Genomic DNA, 21861 nt, shown 5'->3' on the forward strand with positions numbered 1-21861 from the left:
TATCCACTAAGTGAGCAAACAGTGACTCAGTAGTTCACAAACTCCACTTCTTTTCATTATTCCTATGATATTATGTAGCAGACTAAAATTGCATACATACTTTTCTATTGGCAAAAAGTCTGCACATTCAGAACTTATACAACAATCATTTCCCATGATACAGGAAGGCACAGCCACATAGGCAGATAAGCTACGCTGAACATTTTCTGTCTTTACTATCATGTAAGAATGAATAGAGAGGGGATGAACACTCCCTTCCCACTGTAAGTATTTGTAAGACTATGAGTGGACATTCTTAGCCCTGGGCCCGAGTTGCAGCCTGTCAACTCTCCACTCAACACATCCAGACAGCGCCGAGAACATCCGGGGTGACTTTGTTCAAGACCGACCATGCATCTGACCCCGACTGGCAATGCTGCCCGCTCTTATGAAAAATGCATCAGAGCGGACGATTTCCTTCCAAAAGAGAAACACATGCGATGAAATTTGAGTGAATAATTCAATGATGAAAGGACTTTTATCCAGAGTAACAGCTGATATTCACGGAAATCCTTTGAATGGGAGAGAAGAAGGAAAGGAAAATTTAATTGGTGACTGGAGCAGGGAGAGGGAAGTGACAAATGTGGCAACTCCAATGCTACAAAGACGCTTTTTTTTTATGATAGTTATGTGCCATTGTCAAAATAACAAAAAAAAAAAGACACGTCAACATGCACCTAATATTATCAAAGAGAAAATAATGAAATGCATGTCTTTCCTGACATAACACAATCTTAGAACATAGTTTTTGCAACTATTTAGTCCACTATTCTGAGCAATGGACAACAGCATGTTTGAGAATGCTCAAGTTTCTGTCACACTGAGGTTCATTCCAAGCGGGTACATCAGTGTAATCACAATATTTTACACTGATGGTTCACAGTTTGCCAGGCTTTTACTTTATATACGCGGGCCACGTTAAAAGCCCATTACCTCGAACGTTGTATCGTTTTCGGCTTACAGTAACAGCAGCACACACTTTTACATGACCTCAACCCAGAATGTAGCGATTCAATTCCCAACTCATTCCTCCAGGTCTTCCCCTCTTTCTCGCCAATCTGTCCACCCACTACCACTGCCAATTACTGTCAAAATACTGTCCACGGTATCTATTTCTACCACGCTGTATGCTTTAAATCGCGCTATAAGTCCTAAACTGCAGTTTTTCTTCAACACACTATAGGAACAGATGGCATTTTGAACTCAATCTAAGCCAAACTCGAAATGCTGCTGACAGGTGGGTTACACGGAGCACACACGCTTCAAGTTAATGGATGAAAACTTAAATAATGATAATTAAAAAATATATAAGCTTCTAACAGTGGGAGGGATGTAACTGCATGTCAACATTTCGTATTCGTAATGCAATATTGTAGGAAAGTAGCCTGGCCAAATGACCTTCTCCACTTCTCTATTACGTCGAACTAACTTTATAACTGCTCTCTCACCTGTAATTTAAAGGGGCTAGAGGCAAGTTAGCCAGTTTATACACACTACTGCCACCTCAGGTCATACATGTAACTGCAGCTTCTATATTAAACTTGTGCATGACGGCACTTCGGACCCGAATTAACACCTTTTTGAGTGACAGCGCAGGATTTTAGAGGCAGTTGTGGTGATCTGGGCTCATTCTACACATTAGGACATTGTTGGAACATGTAGGGGGAGGAAAATACTTAATTTTAACATTTTTAAACTCTGTATAGTCCCTTTAAAGTTTAGTAGTTTGTCTCTGTTGATTTGGCAGAAGGTGGCACTGTTTCGCGGTCTTCAATGCAATTTGTATTGCGGTAGTTATTTTTCATGTTTTCCTACCAAGACAAGCCGCCATGTTGGACAGGCCAGGAGTTTCCAAGGTTAATCCGTCTGTCAATCACGCCTATCGCAACTCACACAGACCCCAGACTACACGTCTTTCTAAAGAATAGGAAAAGTGTGGAGTTTTGCCGGCCAGGCTTACGTAGAAATGCGGCATGCTCTTTTCAACTTCCCGATGACCTTTTAGTGCAGTGTGGATGATGGTACTTTATTTAGGGGCAAGGGTAAAAAATATAATGCATTCTTCATTCATCATGTTGACTTTTGCTGTACTCTGTCTTATCTTTACTCATGTCATTTTATTATGTTTTGTGTTAAGCACTATGGTCGACTATGTTGTTTTTAAAGCGCTCTATAAATAAAGTTGGATTGGATTGGGAAAGAGGATGTCCATTTAAATGGCCTTTGCTAAACCATTTTGAAAAATATATCTCAACTGATTTAGTTCACAGTGAGCATCTCTGACATGTCCAGAAACATTAATATTTCAGAAAAGACCAATATCAGAATCACATGCATTTCAGAGCATGTTTGGAAAAGATCCGATCGGAATCTAATCGGAACTGAATCGGATTCGCAATCTCTACTTTGACCAGTCTCAATAATCATCAGGGGACTTGATGATCGACAGGTTTACAGACAATTCTTTCAGAGACACAGCACCTAGATTTAGAGTTTGGAAGAGACAATCTGTTGGGTTTAATGATACTGGAGGAAAGCATTGGTTTGTAGGATGCCTAAAAGTTATGTATGAGGTCATGAACCGGCTATATGTATTTGTTTTAATTATGGAAAAACAAAAAATAAATCGTTCAATATCATCATGCTCTAGATTTTATCTTTACTAAATGAATAAAGTTAAAAATAAAGTTGCAATTTCTATCTTCTAAAACACGAGTGACATAGACAGAGGAAAAGCTCTATAGAACTCGCTCATTGCCCATTATTATGATAGGTGCAAGGCAACAGCTATGGAAATTCTGTGTCTTGGTATGCCACTTCCTGTGTCATGTCTAATAAACATTACAAAAAAAGTCAAACCAGGGGCAACTTGGTACATTCTTTAACAAATCTAATTATGTTGATTCCGTTCTAGTGCTGAGTATTCTGACCTGTCGCACTTAACCCTGCTCTCACTTACACATGTTCCCTCATGAGCCTCTCCCTCTGTACCTCCAGAGCCTTGCGGGCATCCTGCAGTGCGGCGGGATCCAGGGCAGGCCCGTTGACACTGGCCGCTCCCCGCTCTCCTCTGCCTTTGCCTTTCTCCACCACCGGGGGCAGCGGCGTCTCCACCGGGACAGGAGCAGACAGTGGCAGGATCAGCCCTAGAGCCACAGCGCTGCACAGCATCGCAAACAGGGCACGATCCCTAAGACACAGGAAAAATGCATCAGACTGACACGAAAACTAAAAATAAGCCGCGGTGTCTGAGCAACGAGGGCCAACTATTTTATTTTTCACAAGCTTCTTTCAGGAAGTGTGAGTTTTCAGAAAGTCAGTGGATTACATAATGCATATAATTATCGCCTGAGGATGTTTTGGGCTTTGCTTACCTCTCCGTTAGCAGAGGTTAAACTGCTTTCGGCTCAATGAAAGTGCCTCTGAATAAGGCCGCATAAAACTTCAACTGAACAGGTTTGACAGATTCTGAAATTACTATTGTAGCGCACATATAGCCGTCGCTGAATAGGGAGTAATTTGCAAGTTTCACCTGGAGGGTGAGAATATGTTTACATAGTGGTCCTCAGAGGTTGGTCAAATGACAGGCAGGCGGTAGAAACCCATTCACAATGTCATAGAAAAGTGTGTAGTCATCAGAGTAAGGAAGCGCTCTGCCACTTTCTGAATGGCATCCTATTAAGGCTTGGGAAATAAGCAAAAATAAAAAACGTTGACTTATTGAAGATGTAAAGTAAAGAGCGGCCTTTAGGATAATATTGTTGCGTTAGACTGTAGGGACAGTGTTTGTTTGATTCGTTACTTAGTCCTTGATTTAGTCTGTAGAAAATATATATATATAAAATCTTGTAATAAGACACTTTCGAATATGATACATTATACAATCATTACAGTGACTGTCAGTGAGCTCAATACTGCTGTCCAAAAACAGAGCAAACTGAAGGAAGTAAGGCTGCCAATCTGCGCCAATGGCCTCGTCAACTTCCACAGATACACTGCAAAAAAAAAAGGGGGCAAAAAAGCTTTTGGATGCTCCATGGAGACACATAATTAAGCGGAAATGTTATGCTTTTGTGCAGTCGAACAATGTTATAGCACCTCTATAAAATCAATGAACAAATATTTTGTATTTGTGGTGCTTCTTCAGACCCAGCATTGGTTCAAGCTAAGTGACTGATTATGAACTGTTTTCATAACATGTTACTTGAAAAAGAAAAGGAACTTCTAGGCAAAACAGTGGCCCTATCTCACTGTAGATATTTCAAATCACTTCAAATGCCTATTGAGTGGATAAAGGTACTTCAAATAAAAAAAAAAAATGCTATTGTAACTATTTAATGGCACTTTGGGGAAATTGTGCTTTCCTTGAACAATTCCATGAAACTGAAGAAAACAGGAAGATATTTTCGTTATTTTTGGTTGTTTGTACCCTCCAGCCTATTCTGAGACAGGAACAAAAAGTCCAAAGAGTTGTAGTATTTTGAGAGGCAGCGCAGCCTACCCAGTGTACTGTATCTTCTGCATGAGGTCCACCACAGGCCTGAAGGTGGGCAGGAGGAGTGGGTACTGCCTCTGTGAGAGTAAGTGCTGGTTGTAGTTCCACAGGTAAATGGCAGCGTTTGCAACCACCCACGGCTCAGAGATCTCTGCCCCGAGCTCGGCCGCGCGCAAGAAGCCGGAGGAGGCGTAGGCCGACAGAGACACGATCCAATCTCTGCAAGAAACAGACAAAAAAGCTGATGTGGGAAATCAAAAGTTGGAGTTGGCAAAGAACATTGAACATTGATAGAAACACTGCAAAAAACAATGTCTACTTTAGGCTTGACGTAAAATGACATGAATGTATAAAATCAAGCCTAATTTAAATGTATACCTTATGTACTTAGTAGACTTGGTTTATTTGAGTATTGAATATGTTTTATCCTACCTTCGAAAATGGTTTAGAAATAACAGGATAAGAAAAATACACTTGTAAGTACTGGCAGATCATTTGGATTGAAATGAGGTTAAAGGGGCAAGATGCAAGTTTGTCATTTTATACTCACTACTGCCACCTCAGGTCTCATGCGTAACTGCAGCTTCTATATTAAGCTTGTGCATGACGGCACTTCGGACCCGAATTAACAAATTTTGAGTGACAGTGCAGGATTTTAGGTTTCTATAACATTTTTAAACTCCCTATAGTCCCTTTAAGGTGTTCATTATAGTCCCACAGATGTTGTTGTTTACTTTTCTCAAATAAACCTTTCAGGAGTGGAACAGCGGGGCTGCACTAGGGTCCTATATTTATCTTTACCAGCTAAAACTATATAAGCAAGAAAACAATCTCTGTCTAATAAGTATATGAACAGGAATGGTGCCTGGACCTTAAAACAGTTGCACCAGCTTGTTAAGAAAGAGACACACTGAATAAGAAAGGCAGGAATGCTAAAAACATGCATTTTTACCTCTTTGGTTTTCACGAGGGAACGTTATAACATGGTTAAAAGCTCAAAAAGAGGCCATTACCATAAAATTGTCCCGAAAAGCCTCCTTATTTTCCTTTAACGCAGGGCATTTTGAAAAGTAAGCACAGAAAATAGTTAATGTATGCTTTTTCCCTCATGCACTCGGCAGCAGGAGGCGGAGGAACCCCTTAAAGATGTTGTGAAGGTTATTCGTAATGAGGCGTTCAACACACATTTGTCTAAGCACCTGGATGCGCAGCAGTAGCTTTCACTTGAGATAATGTCACCACTTGCTGAAACGACGTTATTGTTTTCAGTCCCGCGCATTTAAAACAGTGGGAGGTGCCGCGCGAGCTACACTTCGGAAAAGGTCGGCAAAGGTGGTGTCAACTTTGTGTATATCAGTTACAAAGTACGGCAAAGCCCCGTTTTCTTCAGTCAAACTTCATCATCATCAAGTCTTTTTCGTGCATATTTTTAGCCTCTTGCACTCTGGCGAGAGCATCACTGCATAAATCTAATTACTTTGCAGATTTTTGCAAAGTTGTTACCTTATGGATGGCGAACCAGCTATTTTGTGAGCTAAGCAAATATAAAGTTTTGTGTACTTTTGTATCCTTCCTTCTAGTCGATATTCTATAATGTGCAACAAGGATAAATGACTGAGGAAATAATATTTAACTGTGTGTTGTTTTGCTTTTTAATGAGTAATGGAATTATTATTTCATTTGTGGGGAGGCTGAATTATGCACTGCTGTACTAATAAATCATATGAAAATGCCTAAAGAACAAGATTAGAAGTTTTTATGCATGATAAGACCCCATAGAGAGTGGAATTTTACATTAAATTAACTCTTGGAGCCTTTGAGCAATTTCAGCTTGATTGCGATGAATCTTGCAGTTACAACACATTTAGTCGTTTTCTAACCACGACCTTTCACAACATATGAACTTTGTCCTGAAATTAACGAATCTGAAAACAGGCAACCGGATATAAGGCACCAAGACAGATATTAAGCAAAAGTATTTTTTACCTGTAAACTATCCAATCAGCATCATCTTCAGACAGACGCTGCTCTTTTACAGAAGGAGGGACAGGGCGAACATTCAGTTGCACTCCTTCTCTGTGCAGTTTTTGGACAACAGCCTGAAAAAGAAGAGAAAAAGCATCGTATTCTGGTGATAACAGTGTGGGTGACTTCTGTTGTGACAACTCTATAATGCAAGCAGAAAAGAAGGCCTCCCGCTGTGGTCGTGTCAGCGTCTCAAGAGCCTTTTAAAGCCCAGTTTTGGCTGATCAAAGAAGGGGAAAATGGCTGGTGATGACTTTATTTTCACTGGTCGACAATGAAGCCGAGACAAAAGAATCCTTCCCTTCACAAGAGTCTTAGAATATTATTAGCTATGATCATATTCATAAAGAAATGATATCATTGATTCAAAGAAGGAAAGAAACTGAGGGAGGGACAGAGGGGTGAAAGTCTGTCATGGGTGCTGTGAGTCGTTGCCTTTGCCTCCTTCAAAGTGCTGTCTGTTTTATACTGGACCTCTCTGGACTTTAGTCGTTGAAGCTTGGGGCATGATGGGAGCTGGGTTACAGCTCAAAAACAAGGCAAACACATTTATGACTACAACCAAGTCAACTTCTACCTCTTATTCAAATCCCAGAACACATCTTTGTGGGCCTATACAACATTTTGACAGTCATTTACGGTATATGGAGATTCTTAAAGTATAAAGCTGTCTCTGTCCCGAACTTTGAGGGTCTGATTATGTGTTTCTAAACGCAGACTAAAGCGTACACTTCTTCCAGCTCCAGACGGGGCGTATTAAGTGGGCTGTGTGGGCTGGATAGACACACATGGCCTGTGGCGATATTATGTAGAGCAACCTCTTTCCTCCAACCGACTCTTTCCGCAGCCGGGAAGGGGCGAGGGCAAGGAGATGGGGTTGTGGGAGAGTGAGGGTGAACATGTGCTTTTGTTTGGATTGCATTTCGGCCGTGTGCAGACCTGCGCCACAGAGGGACCGGCTGGACATCTCTTTCTCTTGGGACATCGGAAGGACACTGACAGTGTTTAACTCATGGTGGGATAAATAAAGTTTTTAGTGTGATCTGTGAGAACTTCTAAAAGCCTCAAATGCTAAAAGAAGAAAATGAGGCAGCGCCATGTAAATGGGGAAAAGATAAGAGGCTGCAAAAACGATAACAGCGGTCTTAGTACTGCTTGCAATAAACCACAACTCAATGACCTCTTTTTTTAATAAGCGGCTCCATCTTGTGGCACAGGCACATAGCGCAACAGCTGCAGTGCGCACATTCAAGATGACCACCTTGTTTGGAGCAACGCTGTCCTTCTGTTCAGAATGAAACAGATTTCTCTGGACCATGGTAAGGAGCACCAAGATGGAGGATTGGGGAAGGTTTTGGGTGGTTGGGAAACCTGAAAACCCAAAGATACAGACAAAAATCGAACCAAATCACCATCACCTTTTTGTTAGGTGATGTGCTGCAAATACAGTAAGTAAACATAAAGCCATCGTGTACACCCTCTGACCCCCAAAAAGGGGCCACCTGGTTTTAACTAGCTGTTATGATCTGCGGTTGCTGCAGTTGGTCAGGTCCAGGTTCAGCAACATTATGTGCCCAAAGAATTAGATCAGCTGAATCTATATCTTCCCGAACATCCTGAACGACCAGGTTATTCCATCAATGGATTTCTTCTTCCCTGATAGCACAGTCATATTCCAAGATGAAAATGCCAGGATCCATTGTGAAAAAGTGGATCAGGGAGCTTGAGATCATTTTCACACGTAGATTTGGCCGCCACAGAGTCCAGATCTTCACCCCATTGAGAATCTTCGGGATGTTCTGGAGAAGGCTTTGTGCAGTGGTCACACTCTCCCATCATCAATACAAGATCTTGGTGAAAAATGAATGCAACACTGGATCCTTTGACATTGCTGAAACTTATTGAAACAATGCCACAGCAAATTGTGTGCTGTATTAAAAAAAAAGGCAGTCTAACCAAATATTAGAGTGTGTGACCTTTCTTTGTGGAGACTTTTTTCTGTGACTGTGGTAAGTAGGCAAAGTTGTATGTGAGACGGATGTAAGTCAAAAACAAAATTAAAGCTTAACCTCTCAGAAATGTTAAGTTTCTCTTTGTTCATGAAATAGGCAAATCCAGGAATGAGCGCATGAGGAAGACTAAAGTAGACATGGGTATTGTTAGAGCGGATATAATGTTTGCTATATTGAGCCATATTAGTATTCCAACACAGGAAGTACAAAAACACATTTTATATTACTTGTTGACAGCGTAGGGCATTTTCAAGGACAAAACCATTCCATTTTGGAGCGTTTCCAGCAGAGAAAAAAAAAAACAGATGCTTGTGTTTGCTCTAACATTGTAAGATAAGACTGATTGGATTATACGACTATGGGACCTTGGCAGAAGATTGTGGTGTCTGAGCGCCTTTTCCTTTCCCACTGTGAGAGTGACACTCTGTATTAGCATCAAAAACAAAGCTTTGGGGACTAAAAACTCTCATTGTGGTTTGACTTCAACCCTATAAGCCACATTTAGTATACATTTAGTATCTAATCATTTTGTCCAATGATGGGAATGTAAAATAGCCCACCTCAGCGTTGATAAAATGGATTTCCACCAAGAGCCGGAGCAGGTCTCTGTTGCATTCTTCAGTATTCTGCACTGGGCTGCCTCCTTTTGAAGCGCAGTCTGTAATGAAAATTAAATATGTAAACAGAATGAGCAAAAGCAATTATTTAAGAACATTAAATTTACACAAAATCGTCTCATATTTTAGATGGGGATAATACTGGGTTTGATGATTCATCCACATTATTTATTAGAGAGAGGGTAGGAAAAGTTGTCTATGTAAAATATAAAGGAGTATTTGACACATTAATATGAATCTTTCTTTCATATTGGATTTCTCACGAATGCCAAATAACTGCAATAGGAATACTGACTCTCGCCCCGTCTATTTCAGAATCCGAAAATAACCAGTGTTTTCCTACAAGCCTACGTTGACATGTGATTAATATAATTATCGGGCACTTTATTTATTTCTAGGGAAGTGTTTATTTCCGTACCCTGCGCCTCAGGATCCTTCATCTTCTCACTGTTTGCTTTGGACAGCTTCCATCTCCCGTCGTCATAAAGCAGGCAGAATCGGCACGCCGCTCGGCACACATCCCACTCTTCCTGCTTTCTCGCAGTCTTAGCCAGCGCAGCCCAAAGTCTTAGTCTGCACCAAGCGCCGCCAAACCAGAAAAGGACACAATAACATGGAGAAAATATTGTCTGGAGGTGGACATGGGTGAGTGTCAGGGCAAGGACATTGTGTTTGTTTGCAGAGCATAAATAATATGTTTTTTCGAGGGTGCTAGTTTTGATGACATGGCTATTAAAATAAGAATGTTATTTTTGTCAGGTTGGACATTTGCCTTTATAGAACTAATCAACATAACTGTAGAAAATAAATGAGTGACTTCAATGCACCAAGAGTCTTAATTTTCCAATAATGGCGCTTGGGAACAAAACAATAAGCATGTAGCAGTGTGTATCTAAAGCTCACTAAAGCAAGAGGTAATACATTCCGCATGGCTTTGTATAGTTGAGGGTTTGCCAAAAGTGATTCTGGGCAGCCCAGAGGCTGAAATATATTATTAAGAAACGTTTGAAATAGCTGGATAACAGAACAGAAGTAGTTCATGGATAGAATATGCTACACACTACCAGTACAAATTATAACTGTGACAAGAGACAAACCTTTCAACGTGGTCGGAGTCCTCCTGTTGACCCAGGTGTTTGTGGATCATTTGGACAGAGCAGAAGTGATGCTGAGCCTTTGCACTGAGCTCTGCAGCAGGTCCAGAGCCAACAGTATCAAAGGCAACTAGACAATTAAATAAATTAAATAAAAGCATAATAATGAAAAAAGGGGAAATGATTTGCAAGTTTAACATATTTTAAATAATGAATAATTTCAGGGACAAAATCATATTTATAGATTGAGCCGGGTTTAAATGTTTTTTGTTTGTTTGTTTGAATTATACGATGGATCTTATTTTGTCTTGGATAAACTCCCGGTAGTTATTACTGAAAAAATCTGCATAATCTGCAAAGAAAACCTTCAGAACGTTGTGAGGTTCAAGACTGGAATTTGGTGTTTGTAGTATGTGCTGCTTTGTTAACTTTGAGTATTACAATTGAAAGTTGATCAGTCTTTGATTCTATACTTGGTGGTCTATGCCAAGAAAGGGGAGAAAATGAGAGGAAGGGTCTCAAAGGAGAAACCCTAATGCAGAGTTTTACACAACCAGATCAATCTTTTTTTAAACTAAACGTGACACATCCTGTTATTATTTGATTGATGGGCGAGCGCTTAACCCATTCCTTCACAGACCATCCCTCATCTCTTTGCTAAAGATGCAAATGCCTCTCTGACTAATTTATTTTCTGCTTTTTACTTAATTAGGCTTTTTTTCATAGTTAAATCTTTGAAGTGTTTGGCTGCGGGGACCACTTGAGCTTTACGGACAAAAACAAAAACCCCCAGGGACTTCTCGTTTTGAACTCGAGCCTCGAGTAGCAGCCCTGCGCCCCGGCTGGGAGCGGCGCGTTCGTCCCTGGGTCATTAGGGCTGCTGAATGCTGATGCGGAGCTGTGAACCGAGGAGCTAGAATGAGTTTAAGATCAAAGACTGTCGCCCTTCTGCTCCACGTTTGAGTGCGCACCGCCAGCCTCACCGCGGGTACGGTCATCTCTCCAGAGAAATCGCGCTGTATTACGCAACTATTTTACCGCTGGCACTAAGAAGGTCCCCCCTTGCACAGATGTGGGGGTCTAGGGAATGTACGTATACATGGCACGGCATAGTAATTTCCCACCCTGGCATTCAATTTAACTTTAATCATTGCGTGATTCACTGAGACGGCAACTCATTACACAATTACAGCAAAGTGCAGCTTGCAGGTGCGCTCTCTGAAGGAAGCAGGCTCTCGTTGGCTACAAGGCTTTGTTTTCATTAAAAAATAAAATGTGCACTTAAATACTTAAACCGTTAAAAGCACAGTGGAAATGATACTGTTGGGCACCTGTAACATTATGCCTGTAGAGCCATGGTTCTCAGCTGGTCTAATGTAGAACCCAATTTTGCCTTTCAATTTAAGTTTAATTCAGCCAAGTGGAATGTCAATTTCAGAGGTTTATAAAAGATAGAATAGCATTTCTTTTTGAATATATGTCAAAATTGAACTGTGTATTTGGACACTGATAATCATTTATACTCTTTTTATGCTCCTTTTTGGCAGCAGGTGGATGAAAAGGTCCCGGGTTTTATTCCCAGACTGTGCGAGGTGCCTCTGGGTGCAGAGGTGGCATGTTCTCATAGTGTCTAACTGGGTTTCCCCCATTGTTCCAAGCAAGTCCAATAAGTTATTACTCCAGCTACTCCTAACCATGGACCTACAAGATCTAGAGATAGGCTTCTGGTTTCTGCCGAGAGGTTGCCTTAGTGGCAGGAAAGGATGGCTTAAAATGCAGGACAAATTTCCCAACAAAGACAATAAATGTTGTGAACATTTTGAACCGTGAGTTCAATGGAACTGATTTCTATTTGTGTGTCTTATTATCAATGAATCCGTATAAACTAGCATTGTAGTAATAGCATACCTTTGGGAGCGTCATCGGCATCTAAAACTATTTGAAAATCATCGGGAGCCAAAAGGAGACCCACAGCGACAAGCAGGGGCCGACTGTCTGCGTTGTCATCTGGCATGTCCTTGACCTAAAAAGAGCAAAGTGTTAATGTTTTGCTGAGATGGGGCAAGGCAAAACTTCTGCTCTTGTAGTAATCATTTGTTGCACACTTAATTAATGAATATAGTATAATTTACCATGGCTCTAATATAAATGATCAGATCCAACAGTTCATCAGCCTCCAGAGTCATTTTGATCATTTTATTTTCCATATGTGAGCAGCCCTAATCTACATTATTGGAGGTCCGGAATTCATTGTTTTCATCTTAATATGTGATTTAGGTAATTATGCTAGAAGGCAATCGGTTTGAATTGTCCCCATCAAAGAGTGTGACAAATACGCATTTAGTAAAAATGAAAACAGTTTTAAAATAGCTGAAAATGATGCATAAAAGCTTATTTTTAACAGCTAATGCTTTCGTTTTTTAGTCCTGTCTTTTAATATATGTTGTGTTGTATTTTAGAATGTTTTGTTTTTAACTATGCTGTCCATTGTAGCACTTTGAGATTTGGTGTCAAATGTAAAGTGCATTATAAATAAAATTTATTATTATTATTATTATAAAAGCGTATTAGACCTGTCATTTCATATAGTTGCACTGTGGGATCTATTTCTTTTGTGCGCTGCTAGACATTTGCTGTGATAGCGCTTTGTAAGTGGGTTTTGCACTTGGATTAAACACAGTATTTGAGTGTGACGGAGAAAGGCTAAAACCTGCTGCATAAGCGTGGCGGCCTTATCCTCGGGCCGGGCGGGGGTGCGGTGCAGGGCTCTGAGCTGGAGGAGTCGAGCCGCCGATGACAGGCGTTCTCGCAGCGCCCCGTTCGGATTCAGCTGCAGAGCTTTATGAAGGTGATTCAGAGCAGCCTCCAGGCGGCCCTCTTCCTCCTCAATCAGCGCCAGCTCAGAGTGGACCTGACAGCGCGTCTCCAGCAGCAGGCTGCGAAAATGCATAACACATAAGGCATGATGTAAGACACTGTCTCGCAAAAAGGCCGAGCGTTTCTCACTCAAATATTGTAATTCACATCTTTCATAAAATAACTCTCCTTTGTTGAAAGACTGGTGCCTTCTCTTTAGGGAACGGTAAATACGTTTTAAGTGACATGGTTGCACACATTTGAAAATATATGCGACAAGTCTTGCCATTGAATAAAGATTTCATTCCACTGTATAAACATGTCCAGGACCACCAACATTTGAACAACATCTTTAAAGAGGCCCAAACTACGGCGTAAGCAGGTTATGCATGGAACCCAATTGAGACTATTCCGTTGTTTTTTGTACTGCCTTAATAACTTCCAATTGTGCAGCCTCAAAGGGACAATACGGACTTTAAAAATGTTAAAATGTAGTATTTTCCTCCCCTACATGTTCCAGCAATGCCCTAATGTGTAGAATGAGCTCAGACCTGTTTACCACAACTGCCTCTAAAATCCTGCACTGCCACTCAAAAAGGTGTTACTTCGGGTCTGAAGTGCCGTCATGCACAAGCTAGAAGCTGCAGTTACGCGTAAGACCTGAGGTGGCAGTAATGAGTATAAAAATGCCGAACTTGCATTTAGTCCCTTTAAAAGAGTGGTAGTTTAAGTTAAGTTGTGTCTATAGTCCTCTCTACACTTGTTTAAACCCAAATTCAATTTCTTGGCTGCTGTGTTATATAAAAAGATCCCTTTGCTCATGTTTCCATGAAGCTCGGGTCCTAAAACATGATCATCACTACTAATGAAGGCAAACAGCAGCAAAATACTATTTTCTTTCCCAACAATAGCCGCAGAATTTTAACAAGCATTTCTGCTCCGCCACCAGAAGTGATGCAGATTGTGTTATTCCGCTGGAAATCGATTCATTTGTGTCCGTTGTGTTTTAACAAAAAAGACCATCGCCTTGTGTTTGGGAATCAAAACAAAGGCGGCGTTATTTTTGTTATGACCCATTTACAGCCGAGTGGTTTCTGCTTTGGTTAGAAAATGAAAATTGCAGCATCATAATCAGCACTTGTGTACTGCTAAGATGGAACCGACGTAACAAGTTGTTTATGTAACCTATTTGTGTTTGTGCTGCCTGTTGACGTCGCTGGCCATTCATTTGCATATCACACAACAAAATAAACAGATAATTATACTCAGAGTTGAAAAAAGAGCAACTCAATTTTAGGTCATGGCCTTTTAGCTTGGGGCTAGATTACATTCAAATTCATAGTGATTTTTTTTGTGGTGTCCAAAACTCTTATTATGTCAAGTATCAAGTAGCAACCCGATAGCCTTCATGGAACCCGATAGCCCTTAGTCATACACAGTCATACCAGTCAGTGTATCCCAGTCCATCGCAGTCGTAGGCTACACACCTCTGTATGTCCTCCAGCGCCTGCGCCACCCGGAGCAGAGCAGTTCTGATGCTTTTCCGGAGGTTGTGCTGCAGAAGCGGCAGGCAGAGTCTCCACTGAGAAGCGCACACCGCCTGCGTGGCCTGAGGGTCCGCCGCTCGTCTCGCGTTTAGGAGCCACTGATCCAGCCTGCCGATTTCCCTGAGCCGCGCCTGTGGGATAACGAGCCCAGATTGAGCATATTTTGTGTAATTCTGAAGAGGCAACACTTCAATCACTTGGCACGCACGCTTGGATTGAATTATGGGTCCGCGCGCCGTGCCAATGCCTAAATGCGACAAGTACAATTTTAAAACCCAAATGTGATGTGCTGCTGAGTGCTGCGTGAGTTTTGTCAAAGCGAAAACTTCTGAATGGAATAATAATTAGATAATTAAAAGTTTCCACTTAATGATGAAGAGCATTGAGATAGATTAGCTTTTCCTTGAGGCATGAGCTTAAAGATAATTTTATCGAACAGTTAATCAAGGCTGTGCCAGAGAGGCCACAGTCTGCATTGTTACATGTCGGAGCCGAAGGGAGCAGAGCCGATAATTTCCACGTGTGACTAAGCACCTCCACGCCGCCTTTGGAGTACTCATTCATCTTGGCCTCTTTCTTCAGGAGGCCGATTTCGCAGCTGATACATTCCATTATGATCTTTTGGCCGGTGCTCTAGAGAGACAAACACACAAGTGATTACAGCAGACAACGCTTCTTCAGAGTTCTTCAGATAGGAGAGACAAGCATTGTTTCACACTAGTAGATTGTGTCTGAGGTTTGAAATGTCCAAAGTTTCTGGTGTAAATAAAAAGTACTGAAAATGTCATAATCAACTAAAAATAAATAGTTTTGCTGTTGTGTTTGTGTGTGTGGGGGTGTAGATTTAATGATGCCCTTTGAAACCTGGAAGTAACAGCACTTTCTTTTCAGAATCTAGTGTAGAATGTGCCGAGTAAAAAGAATCTAGACAGCACAGGTTTTGTTGAAAGTTTCGGCTCGTAATGCATAATTCAGTATTAAAGGAATAGGCCACCGTTTTTTACATACTAAGATATGTTCTTACCTAACCTTAGCCGAGTTAATATAAGTAACGCAGCTTCTATTGACGGAAGTGAGCGGGGGGAAGTCTTTAGGAGTTACTGCGCGGACGCTGTGCTCCTCGTATCATTACGCCTCACAATATAGTACCCCTTTTTATCTGCTTATAAAATCGATATGTTACATTTCTGTGAAAATATACTTCGCATGAAAACACTTCACATAACTTTATTTAAATAGGGAACACGTGGAAGAGCTTGGTAGCTTCTATCGGGAGCTTTTTTGGAGCTATATGACATGTGGGAGAGGCTGCGTATGTGCTCCGTTTGCGTGACAGAGCGCACGGACAAAGACCAGACGGGTATATATTAACTCGACTAAGGTTAGGTAAGAACATATCTTAGTATGTAAAAACGGTGGCCTATTCCTTTAACAACTGAGCAGACCCCCATAACAAAATGTTCACTCCCCATCCAAGATAGAAAATAATGATTTTGAGGTCACTATCACAGCAATTCTCTGTCTGGCCAAAGGGTAACAAGATAAACTTGCCAATCTCATGTAGCTAATCTTGCTAATAATGTCCAATTTGCATGGATCTCAATATTAAATGTGTAAAATCGGACAAGAAACGAATAACTTGTAAAGCAAAGATGAGCGGATCATTCATGCTACTAGCAATGTTGCGGTGTCATTTCAGGCTACAGTTGATATTACTGTGTGCATATTTTTTGGTGACAAACCAATATGAAGTGCGTGCTTTGCGGATAAGAATTAACTCCTGTGACCTTGGATTTTTTTTACAAAGCTACTTAACTCAGGGTGTCATACCGCAAGCATAAATTTACATGTTTTAATGACGCGCACAACAAGATCGAGGCACCCCTTCGCAGAGCTTTAAGCAGAATATCGGACACTCACAGCTTCTTTCGCCATCTTTAGCTCTTTCAGACAGTCGGCAGCCACTTTCTGATGCTTGGTTTGCAAGGCCAGCAGAGCCAACTCCAGAAGGAAGGCAACTCTGCAAATCCCAGATAAAACATAATTTATACAATTCACAAGCCTTCAGTGCGGTAATCCAAGCTATGTACTGCCCGCGGGAATTCATATGTGGCTTTATGGTGGTGGGAGGTTTAAGAATTAAGAACAGGCGGACACAGGTAATCTCATCACGCCGGAGACTGCATCGGGTCACTCCGGGTTACGCACCTTTCAGCTGGAGGCAAAGGTTGTGGGTTGGATTCTGCGAGAGACGTGGGCTCTTTGGTTGGAACGAGCAAATCGAAAATGTCTTGGAGCTTGGCAGAATCCTCCTCTTTTAGCTCATCGACATTGACGCTCACTAACCTGTAAAACAAGATAGAAAGACTTGGAAATGGGAACTGTTGTCACCCGATCCATAGTTTTATTATAGATCTGTGCGCTTGTCATTGTACCATTATAACTGTTATATCAACAGTTTCAGTTCGCCACTAACATAGTCTACACACCAAACCGGGGATAGAGTCTAGGCAAAATAATCTTGTATGAGTCACAGTGTTGACGTTTATTGCTAATCTAAAAAGCCGTGAGGAGTTTTGACATGCTGAGTACAGGCCCGCAGAGAGACGGGGGTGGGGGAATGGAGGGTTCTATTGCACACGCTGACTAGAGGGGCATGCACACAGGCAGCTCGGGAAATCCGCATGCCATGAGATTAGCGGGACGCCTGGAGAAACTGGCCCACTAACCTCGGTTTAATGTGTGCTGCTCAGCTTTCCATGTTAGCTCGCAAAATATGCTACGGGCGAAAGCGACAGCAATCCACATGCTATACATGAAAACATGGCAATAAGTGTGAATGTGCTGGGAACCCTGTGAAATACCTTTTTTTTTTGGGAACTGCTACAATATTGGTCTCAGAAAGTACAAGCGAGTAAAGTGAGTGAAGTTAAGATGGTGGATGAAAACTCGGATGACATTTTTAGATGCAGCATATTAAATATCGTACCCAATTGTGGTATTAATCGGTCCAATTAAAGAAGCATTTGATTGCTTTATATGTGTGGAATTGGCATCTCCAATTACCATTGAGATCCAATAATTTAGGACGATCCTTGATATTTCAGAGTAGACTAAAATATGAACATAAACTAATACAAGAATTACATGCAATTCCAAGCATTTCTGAACACCTGCTAATCGATCAAATGGAGGCACGAGATTACTGAAGGCTGCCATTGTGATTCCAAGTCATTTGATACCGATCTTATCCTATCAATGCATCATTGTGGCATTATTTTTACTAATTGTGGCATTTTTTTTTTTTTTTACTAATTGTGGGATACAAAAATATTATGAGACAGTGGTTAAACTGAACTAGAAAATCTACATGAAGCATCTTGTCTTTTACAGCAGAATCAAGCCAATGTTTTGGTAGATGTGTGCTCTGAAGGCACAAAGTAAAATGATATGTGCTCCCAAATGGAGCAGGTATCATTTCAAAATGCAGAAATCAATCAAAAGAAAGATCCAAAACGCCGTGGCCAATCAAAGGTAGTTTGAAAAGGTAGAGTTGACTCTGTGCTACGTTTATGGGTATCAAATTGGCTGCCAGGGCTGTGAAAAAAATATATTTTTGTAACCGTTTTGACAATTACAGAGCTGGAATGACAGATTCAAATGAATCGAGCAGAAGCCTGTCTTACATCTTAAATTCCTCCAGCTTAAAAATTGCCGTTAAAGTGGGAGACTGTTGGCTCATCTGAAGCAAGACATCAGAGTCTGACAGCTTGTGTTGTATCTGAAACAAAACAACAAAGTTAGAAAATTAAGTGTCTTAGCACTAAAGCCTTCCAATTAAAACTCAAAGATGCAAGCAGCGAAGTGCTTTGGGGAACGGGAGCTTAATTAAAACAACTGAGCTATAAACGGAGCTGTCAATAGTTAAAAGTAAGACCATTACACACAAAACCAGGTGCAAATTTCGATCTTAGTTTAAACTTGTTTTTCTACTTCAATATCAAACTTCAATATCAAACCTGTAAATGGATTTTGGAGCTTCTTTTGTGTGTATAAACTTTTTCATCCTTTCTTTCAAACAATTTCCTTCTAGCTTAATTAATAACTTTGCCTTCATGGTGCTACTTTATGTTATTCAGTACAGAGCCATCAAAAAGTCAGAAATTAAACTTTTGAAATACTGTATCTCCAACCCTCTCATTATCGCTTACATTTCCTTGTATAATTCAAGCCATTTCTACATGTTTTATATCCTTCTCGGCTAATGAGGTTGTGATCTCAGTTTAACTGTCAAGCCCTCGCCGAGAGTTTCACAATGCACTTGTCTGAAGAAAGTGCTTTTGGACATAGTTAAGGTTGAAGGATTTGAAAGAATATCTAATAACATGTTTTTCTGACAGGTATTTTTGAGATTAGATTTGCAGAGAGGATTCGGTTCACAGGGCAAATCCAGGAGCATTAATACACTCATGAACTGCCTGTTATTAAAAAAAATGTAGTCAGGGTAAAAACATAAATTATAACATAGGCTGAGAGTGGAACAGGTTTTCAATGAAAACAACCCTTAAATAAATATAAGAATGTCTTGTTTCATTTTTGTGAATATATAGACCGTACTGTAAAGCTTTTTTTGTTTTGTTTGTCAGAGTTCTTTATTATTCATTAAGCTACCCTGATTTACTATTACTTGTTTGCACATTATCCTGTCCTTTTTTGATTGTTGAGATCATTATGAGATCAATCTAGTATAGTAGACTACAATATCCTTCAGGTTTTGTATAAAGCAAATGGAAATATATTGCCAGTGAACATCCAAGAAATAAACCCAGGTTCAATTCTAAAGCAATGGAACTAACTGTTACAGTGACAGGAATCAGTTTATGGAATAAACTTCAGAAAGCAGTGAAAAAGTCAGAATCTCTCCTGGAGTTCAAAAAACATATAAAAGCTACAATGTTAAAGAAGTATGAAGTACTTGGACATGAATAATGTGGGATATTTGATTTGAACAAACATTAATACGATGGTTTGTTTCTTTTTGACCATTTGTAAACACTCATGAATACGAAGGTTCTGTATTTTACATATTGTAATATTATATATATATATTTATAAATTATATATAAGACAGTAAATATATGTATGTAGACATATATACAAACCGTTTTCCAAAGGACAACGGTAAAGTGAAGTAAGTGAAGTAAAGTGAATGTGAAGTAACAAAAGGGGCAGATATTATAAGACATGTTCTTCTCCTCTGCTCCATTTCATTCATACTGTGTTGGCTTGGTGGTTTTATTGTGATTGTATGACATCCCTTTTGAATGAAATAAACAAATAAAATGGAAGAAATGAAATGAATCTATCGTATCTTATAATAAACATACTACATACTTACCAACAGACTAAATAGTTCAGGAAAGAGATGAGCTGTGTGGGATTTTACAAATTCTTGTGTGGCTTTGGCGAACGTTACAGCTTCCTCCATCTCTCCAGCGTCGATGTAGCATTTGAGAAGTTGCCTTTGGAGTTAAGATAATGAAGTTATTCCAGTACAATCATATATAGCAGCCCATCACCTTACTGAATATTTCTACCCCCAATCAAAGCTTTAAAATGAAGTCTCCAAAGAGCTGTGAGTAGGTCTTTGCTTGTGTCTAAGATTATATTCCATTAATGTCAAACACGCGTGTAATGTTTTACAGTCTGTTTATGTATGTCAGTCATTGAGAGCTCATTTTTATAAGGGCCACAGTGCTCTGCAGCTTTTCCATTGAAGGCATTTTTTCCTGTGATATATATGGAACCGACTCAAAGAATGTGTGTCATGCCAGACGCCCTCTAATTAATGCCTGCGCCGTATCGCTGACATTATAGGCTGTACACGAGTCCCGCATTATGAAAGCGATAAAAGTAACACTTATGCTCATAGCGCCATGGGAGAACACGATAAGGCAGATTGCATTAAAACAGATTCTCCACTCTACAGCTGAGAATGAGACAGTCAATTAACTGCGAAGCCCCAACAAATGAATTAGGAGTGAATTATACGCTGTGCTTCGGTTTCAGCCTTTTGTATGCTTTCAATGTTGGTAAAGCAAGTGCTCACCGGAATGGAGTTTAGACTTTGACGGATGGATGGATGGAATGAAAACTAATTTGAGTTAAGTGGAAAGCATTCATTTGTTTTTCACAGAATGAAAAAAACATAACTGATACATCGGTAAAAGATGAGTTTGTCTTGGTTTACATCATGAGCTGGGCCCTCCAGTCGTGGTCCGGGTCGTTCAGCTCCTCCAGACTTTGAAGCACCTGCCTCAGAGAGGGGACGAGGCGTGCACTCCTCCCCTTCTGCAGCGAGGGCCGCACCGTGTGGACATACAGCACTGAGGCGTTGAAGACAAGACAATGGAGTCTGTACAAACAAAAGGCGTTCAGTGAGTGTGAAATTACAAAGGTGGATTTACATTGCAGCTAATCTAATGTGCCACAAGTGTTACACGTCCATTACATGGTTTTAATCAAGTTACTTTGCATTCGGAAAAGGCTCAACAAACCTTGATTAGAAAGATTTTGTAATGTTGAAGGCATAGTTCACCGTTTTTCCATACTGAGATATGTTCTTACCTGAGCTTAGACGGGTTTATACATACCTATCTGGTCTTTGTGTGTGCCCTCAGTCATGCAAAAAGACCAAAGCTGTTGTAAGCATTTGGCCTCTCCCAGTATATTCCTATAGCTCCAAATGGGGTGAAGTTATAAGTCACAAAGCTCTTCCATGGGCATGCACACAGACCAGACAGGTATGTATCAACTCGTCTACTCTCAGGTAAGAATATCTCAGTATGGAAAAACAGTGGCCTGTTCCTTTTAAGATCTCCATGAACTTAATTGCTTTAAACACCTAACACATTGCAAATATAGCACCTCTATTTCACAACCAAATAGTATCCTGACTACATCATTATTTATCACATCTCTTCTGCCTCAGGTTCATATTCATGTGTATTGTGCATTGTCAAAAAGAATAAAGTAAATCTTTCTTTTCCCTTCTCCTGGATTTCTTTTCAATTTACTTCTTGCAAATGGCCCGGTTTTCCATGGCTTGCAGACTGTCAGCTGCATGAACAAAATGGAACAAAATGACAAACTACTGAATCTAGGACTGTCTTCCAC

The 21861-nt window shown here is 40.5% G+C and overlaps 1 protein-coding gene across 1 annotated transcript in view; it reads right to left on the reverse strand.

Moving 5' to 3' along the window:
- cfap46 (cilia and flagella associated protein 46) overlaps positions 1-21861 on the reverse strand; it is a 79309-nt gene that overhangs the window by 51600 nt on the left and 5848 nt on the right. Inside the window, exons 5-19 of the mRNA XM_079560002.1 lie at positions 20936-21100; positions 20084-20207; positions 18372-18466; positions 16894-17031; positions 16606-16705; positions 15220-15318; positions 14626-14816; positions 12993-13218; positions 12191-12305; positions 10286-10412; positions 9607-9761; positions 9132-9229; positions 6521-6633; positions 4541-4753; positions 3031-3229 (exon numbers count right to left, since the gene is read on the reverse strand). Of these exons, the coding sequence (XP_079416128.1) occupies positions 3031-3229; positions 4541-4753; positions 6521-6633; positions 9132-9229; positions 9607-9761; positions 10286-10412; positions 12191-12305; positions 12993-13218; positions 14626-14816; positions 15220-15318; positions 16606-16705; positions 16894-17031; positions 18372-18466; positions 20084-20207; positions 20936-21100 (2158 nt within the window). The remainder of the gene's footprint in view (positions 1-3030; positions 3230-4540; positions 4754-6520; positions 6634-9131; positions 9230-9606; positions 9762-10285; positions 10413-12190; positions 12306-12992; positions 13219-14625; positions 14817-15219; positions 15319-16605; positions 16706-16893; positions 17032-18371; positions 18467-20083; positions 20208-20935; positions 21101-21861) is intronic.

Source organism: Gobius niger, assembly GCF_951799975.1.
Source record: "Gobius niger genome assembly, chromosome: 7".
Taxonomy (NCBI): Eukaryota; Metazoa; Chordata; class Actinopteri; order Gobiiformes; family Gobiidae; genus Gobius; species Gobius niger.